This window comes from Microtus ochrogaster, chromosome 4, assembly GCF_000317375.1.
Source record: "Microtus ochrogaster isolate Prairie Vole_2 chromosome 4, MicOch1.0, whole genome shotgun sequence".
Lineage (NCBI taxonomy): Eukaryota > Metazoa > Chordata > Mammalia > Rodentia > Cricetidae > Microtus > Microtus ochrogaster.
In genome coordinates this window covers 42,116,398-42,122,765 of record NC_022011.1, presented here as the reverse complement: position 1 = coordinate 42,122,765, position 6,368 = coordinate 42,116,398, and the positions used below count along the sequence as shown (strand labels likewise).

General features: G+C 46.3%; 1 protein-coding gene across 1 annotated transcript; it reads left to right on the top strand.

The window, feature by feature from the left end:
• The first annotated feature begins 2,038 nt into the window (after window positions 1-2,038).
• On the top strand, window positions 2,039-6,368 carry Hspa5 (heat shock protein family A (Hsp70) member 5). Its single transcript, XM_005346007.3, has 8 exons — window positions 2,039-2,381; window positions 2,481-2,712; window positions 3,094-3,231; window positions 3,546-3,658; window positions 3,748-4,138; window positions 4,286-4,523; window positions 4,789-4,956; window positions 5,293-6,368. The coding sequence occupies exons 1-8, from the start codon at window positions 2,260-2,262 to the stop codon at window positions 5,853-5,855; spliced, it is 1,965 nt and encodes a 654-aa protein (XP_005346064.1). The 5' UTR covers window positions 2,039-2,259; the 3' UTR covers window positions 5,856-6,368.

The window sequence follows — 6,368 nt, the reverse complement described above, 5'->3', positions numbered from 1 at the left end:
TTTTTTGGTTTTTCGAGACAGGGTTTCTCTGTGGCTTTGGAGCCTGTCCTGGAACTAGCTCTGTAGACCAGGCTGGTCTCGAACTCTCTTCTTTGAAATTCAAGACAAGTGTGTCCGCAAAGATGCTTGGTGGTTAAGAGCACCAGCTGCTCTTTCAGAGGACCTGGGATTAAAGATGGCAGCAGTAAACTGGGCTGAGTGATTCTCTCTTGATACTGGACTGATGTAACCCAGAGGAAAACAGTGTCATGACAGTGTTACAAGCCTGGATGAAGAGGCATATGATGCAACCAACCTCTATGGAAAGAAAGGATGGAGCTGACTGAGTCACCAACATAACTTTGAGGAACAAGAAAGGAGAAAATTCCTGAACACTGACTCACACACAGGCTTGACAACTTTAGTCAACTGTGTGTGACGTCTCAGTAGAATCTGGACAGTGTACCTATGAAGCTCAGAATACCTTTAGTAGGAATGCTGGAGTTGTTTCCTGCCCGTGGCAATGTCCTAAGCATCTTCTCTAATCATGTATGTAATAAGCACAGGGTGGCAGAGACAGTAGGTCTAAGAGCTCCAGCCCAGCGGATGTACATCAGTTGCCTAGCATGCACAGATTCTTGGGTTCATGACTCAACTAGGGGTAATAATGTATGCCTATGCCTATTAATCCCAGCACCTAGGAGGTATAGTCAGAAGGTTCAGGAGTTCAAAGTCATTTGTTACATGTTTGAAGCTAGCCTGGACTACATGAATCTCTCTCTTATTAAAAAAAGAGAGAAAAGTCAATAGCATAAGCTACGGAGTAAAATCAACTAGGTTACCAATTCCACCTCCACCACTCATCAGATAAACGACTATTCTATTTAACCACTTTCCCCCCTCATGTTCTCTTCTGGAAAATGGGGAAAACCTATCAAGAATTAAGCGAAGGACTAAATGACACATGAAAAACAATAGTTCAAGACTAGTTTGCGCCTTGTGTACAATGCTCTGTCTCAAAACTAAATAAACAATGAGTACATGATAAGCTTAAATAGTAGTTTTGTTATTATTTTTTGCAACATACTATTATTACACAATAGTAAAGCATCAGGAAGCCTTTTTTTTTACTTTTGGATGCTAAATGCCTTTAGCATATCAGTCAGGGTAGAATGGTGTCAAGAAGGGATGAGGAAGGATTTGCTAGAGAGAGAGAGAGAGAGAGAGAGAGAGAGAGAGAGAGAGAGAGAGAGAGAGAGAGAAAGAAATGATACATCCTAGGATGGAAAGTGCTCGCTCGACTATTCATAGAACAACCTCAGCTTAAAGCGGACTCAAGACCAGGTAGCAATTGGCCAGCCGGTCCTGGGACTTAACCCCGGGAAAAGGGAAACTGGGAAGGCGTGATAGACAGGTGCAGATGGCCTGGGGGTCAAGGGAAAGTAGTTAGCTGAACAGAGCTGCGAGGCGGGACCCAGACCAGGCACAGCTCGAGACCTGGGCCTGGACGCTGGGACATCTGAGAAGGTGTGGAGGCTGGGAAGGGCAGAGAAACTGTTCCCAGGCGACCACAGCATCTCCGCGGAGCCGGGGCATCTCGGGTCGAGAGGGAATCTAGGAGGAGAAAAGGCTGCGCAGTGCCTCGGAGTGAGGGACACAGGGGGGTGGAACCAAGTCCCACCGCCCCGGGGGAACTGACACGCAAACCCTGCACCAGTCCCCCGGGGCCCGGCGTGAGGGGAGAACCTGGACGGTTACCGGCGGAAACGGTCTCGGGGTGAGAGGTCACCAGAGGGACAGGCAGCTGCTGAGCCAATAGGACCAACGCACAGGGCGGATGCAGCCTCTCATTGGCGATTGTTTAGACCGAGCAATAGCCAATGAGTCAGCCCGGGGGGCGTAGCAGTGACGTGAGTTGCGGAGGAGGCCGCTTCGAATCGGCAGCGGCCAGCTTGGTGTCATGGACCAATCAGCGGCCTCCAACGAGAAGCGCCTTCACCAATCGGAGGCCTCCACGACGGGGCTGGGGGCAGGGTATATAAGCCGAGTCGGCTACAGCATGCTCCACACTGGCCAGACAACACAGAGAGCAGCTCCGGGTCTCCGTGGGCGTGAGAGTTGAGCGCCGCGGCCTGCTTCTTCCAGGCCTTCGCTGAGCCTGCTTCGCGGCTCCTCCCGACTCCGGATCGGAACGTCGTCGCGCTGCGAGGCTACAGCCTGTTGCTGCACGTCCGCGACTCCCGAGCGACCGCTGAGCGACTGGTCCACAGCGCCGGCAAGATGAAGTTCACTGTGGTGGCGGCGGCGCTGCTGCTGCTCTGCGCGGTGCGGGCCGAGGAGGAGGATAAGAAAGAGGATGTGGGCACGGTGGTCGGCATCGACTTGGGGACCACCTACTCCTGGTAAGTGGCGTTTTGAGGTGCGGGAGAGTGGGGCGTGGTCTCGGCCTGGCGTGAGAAAGTGAGGTGCTGATTTCCTTTTCTGTGGGGTTTTTCCGTCAGCGTCGGAGTGTTCAAGAACGGCCGCGTGGAGATCATAGCCAACGATCAGGGCAACCGCATCACGCCGTCGTATGTGGCCTTCACTCCCGAAGGCGAGCGTCTGATTGGCGACGCGGCCAAGAACCAGCTAACCTCCAATCCCGAAAACACGGTCTTCGACGCCAAGCGCCTCATCGGACGCACTTGGAATGACCCCTCGGTGCAGCAGGACATCAAGTTCTTGCCTTTCAAGGTCCGATACGGGTTTGGTTTTTTTTTTTTTTTTTGTTTCCACGTTGAAGGGAGCGGCTAGGGTGGTGGGAATAAAGGGTTGCGACTAGAGGGAAAAAAATACACTCAAACGGTTAAAAGGATGTGGTAGGGGTTTATGTAACGGTTTTAGATGTTGTCGTTTTTAGTATCATAAAACGTAACACATTGTTATAGTGTCTAAAAGTTGAAAGACAGACCAAATCTGGCGCTCTGTCACAGCACAGCGGTTCTTAGTTTAGTCAAGATCTCCCTAAGGGAGCAAAATGAATCAAGCTGTGGGGGAGAGAAAATGGTGGGTTTTTTTTGTAGTGCCATTGTTTGAGCTTTGGGGAAGTTACCTTTCAATCATTCTGTACTCCAGGTGGTTGAGAAGAAAACCAAGCCATACATTCAAGTTGATATTGGAGGTGGGCAAACCAAGACATTTGCCCCAGAGGAAATTTCTGCCATGGTTCTTACTAAGATGAAAGAAACAGCTGAAGCATATTTGGGAAAGAAGGTAAATACATGTGTAGAACGATGCTAAGTGTTGAAGATTGCAGTTGCTCCTCCTGTTGGCTTATCTAGGAAGCCTTTCTGGTTTAAAATTTAAATCCAACTGGTAACAGCTTTTGTCAGGGTTAATGATGTAGCGCTTTGTGGGAGGTCAAGCTAAATAAATGCTAGTCAGTTTTTACGAGTTACCATTTAATTCTGTTGTTATAAATGTGTATGGTTTGTGCCCTTATCAGTAAGCTGGCTTAGAAACTGACTGTAGTTGATAAGATAGGGAAGTAACAGAGTATACTTAAATTATCATTGTTGTCTTCCTAGGTTACCCATGCAGTTGTTACTGTACCAGCCTACTTCAATGATGCCCAGCGGCAAGCAACCAAAGATGCTGGCACCATTGCTGGACTGAATGTCATGAGGATCATCAATGAGCCGTAAGTGTTGGACTCCTGGCCAGGCTCTTTGCTAAGTGGGGGAAAAGTGCACCCGACTAACATTTTTCCCTCCTTTTTCATTCTTACAGCACAGCAGCTGCTATTGCATACGGCCTGGACAAGAGGGAGGGAGAGAAGAACATCCTTGTGTTTGACCTGGGTGGTGGAACCTTCGATGTGTCTCTTCTGACCATTGACAATGGTGTCTTCGAAGTGGTGGCCACTAATGGAGATACTCATCTCGGTGGGGAAGACTTTGATCAGCGGGTTATGGAGCACTTCATCAAGCTGTACAAGAAGAAAACTGGGAAAGATGTTAGGAAAGACAACAGAGCTGTGCAAAAACTTCGGCGTGAGGTGGAAAAGGCTAAGCGAGCCCTGTCTTCTCAGCATCAAGCAAGGATTGAAATTGAGTCCTTCTTTGAAGGAGAAGACTTCTCTGAAACCCTGACTCGGGCCAAATTTGAGGAGCTGAACATGGTATGCTCTTTGTTGGTGTTAATGAGATCTGCTTAGGCTGTAGACTATAGATCCCTGAACGCAGAGCAACTAAACTAAACAGCATCAAGGTGTACAGTGACACCATAGTAATCATGCTTCTTTTTTTTTTTTTTTTTTTTTGGCCAGGACCTGTTCCGATCTACCATGAAGCCAGTCCAGAAAGTGTTGGAAGACTCTGATTTGAAGAAATCTGATATTGATGAAATTGTTCTTGTTGGTGGATCTACTCGAATTCCAAAGATTCAGCAGCTGGTGAAAGAGTTCTTCAACGGCAAGGAGCCATCCCGTGGTATAAACCCAGATGAGGCTGTAGCATATGGTGCTGCTGTCCAGGCTGGTGTCCTCTCTGGTGATCAAGATACAGGTAGGTCACTGCATCTTTCACTTGTTTGAGTAGTTTGATGGGAAGACTTTGATCAGCTGTTGAAACAGAAAGCGGTAGGGTAGGAACAGCGGGGCCACATAGCTGATCAAAGTACAGTGATGATAAGACTTGGATCAGGTTTAGTTAAAATCATTAGCAGCTATTAATTCATTTGCCCTAAAGTGTTTATGGTTAGAACCTGGGCAAATGGCAGTGCTCTTAGGACTCTAATCAGAACCTAACCTGATTGATTTTCCTTTGCCAGGTGATCTGGTACTGCTTGATGTATGTCCCCTTACACTTGGTATTGAAACTGTGGGAGGCGTCATGACCAAACTGATTCCAAGGAACACTGTGGTACCCACCAAGAAGTCTCAGATCTTTTCCACAGCTTCTGATAACCAGCCAACTGTAACAATCAAGGTCTATGAAGGTAATTGCTTACATTCACAAATACTGTAAGCTTTGAAAGAGTGTGACTTAGGATCTAATGATACATTGTTAAATGCCCAGGGAAAGAAGTATCTTCTGTAATTCAAATGTGAAGAGGTTGCTTAGTGCTGAATTTTAGATTCTCTACCCAACATTCTTGTCCACTGGCTTTGGAATACAAAAAAGGGACTTATAGTGCTTTTTTAAGAAATGGAATTTGGTTAATAGTAGTAGTCTTTGCTCCCCTCCCCATACCCCTACATTCTAACAGGTTGAAGTATAAGGATACCAGTGCACTAGGCTCGTCAATAACAAGTTTTTCCTGTTATTACTCTAGGTGAACGACCCCTAACAAAAGACAACCATCTGCTGGGTACATTTGATCTGACTGGAATTCCTCCAGCTCCCCGTGGGGTACCGCAGATTGAAGTCACCTTCGAGATAGATGTTAATGGTATTCTTCGAGTGACAGCTGAAGACAAAGGTACAGGAAACAAAAACAAAATCACAATTACCAATGACCAAAATCGCCTGACACCTGAAGAGATCGAAAGAATGGTTAACGATGCTGAGAAGTTTGCTGAGGAAGACAAGAAGCTCAAAGAGCGCATTGACACCAGGAACGAACTAGAAAGCTACGCCTACTCTCTCAAGAACCAGATTGGAGACAAAGAAAAGCTGGGAGGTAAACTTTCCTCTGAAGACAAAGAAACCATGGAAAAGGCTGTAGAGGAAAAGATTGAGTGGCTGGAAAGCCACCAGGATGCCGATATTGAAGACTTTAAAGCTAAAAAGAAGGAGCTAGAAGAAATTGTTCAGCCTATTATTAGCAAACTGTATGGAAGTGCAGGCCCTCCCCCAACTGGTGAGGAAGATACATCAGAGAAAGACGAGTTGTAGGCGCACTGATCTGCAAGGGCTGTAATAATTGTAATTTACTGTAAATATTGTAATATTGTAAATACTGGACTCAGGAACTTTCGTTAGGAGAAAATTACATTCGAGACTTATAAGTACTCTCAATTTTCTCCTTCCGAAAGTTCCTGAGTCCAGTATTTACAATATTTCACCTTGGAAATGTTCTATTTAACAGTTGGGTCATGCACATCTGGTGTAGGAACTTTTTTCTACCATAAGTGACACCAATAAATGTTTGTTATTTACACTGGTCTAATTTTTGTGAAAACCTTATAATTATCTGTCTTTTATTTTAGATAACTAAAATTTAAGGCTGGATTCTCAGGTCTGCCTGTATGTTGGGCAGGAAAGGGAGGGTAGAGGCTTGTTATTTGGGTGGTACCACTCCCTAGGAAATTTGTCTAGCTTTATAGAAAGGTAAAGGGTTTTGCTGTATGAAATGACCCTTGTCATTCCTAGTTCTCTTCAACATGATTGAAATCTTACTTCCCCTTT

Coding starts and splice junctions, on each gene's coding strand:
- Hspa5 (XM_005346007.3), top strand. CDS start 2,260: ATGAAGTTCACTGTGGTGGCGGCGGCGCTGCTGCTGCTCTGCGCGGTG. Junction 4,139..4,285: donor AATTTGAGGAGCTGAACATG/GTATGCTCTTTG, acceptor TTTTTTGGCCAG/GACCTGTTCCGATCTACCAT. Junction 4,524..4,788: donor CTCTGGTGATCAAGATACAG/GTAGGTCACTGC, acceptor TTCCTTTGCCAG/GTGATCTGGTACTGCTTGAT.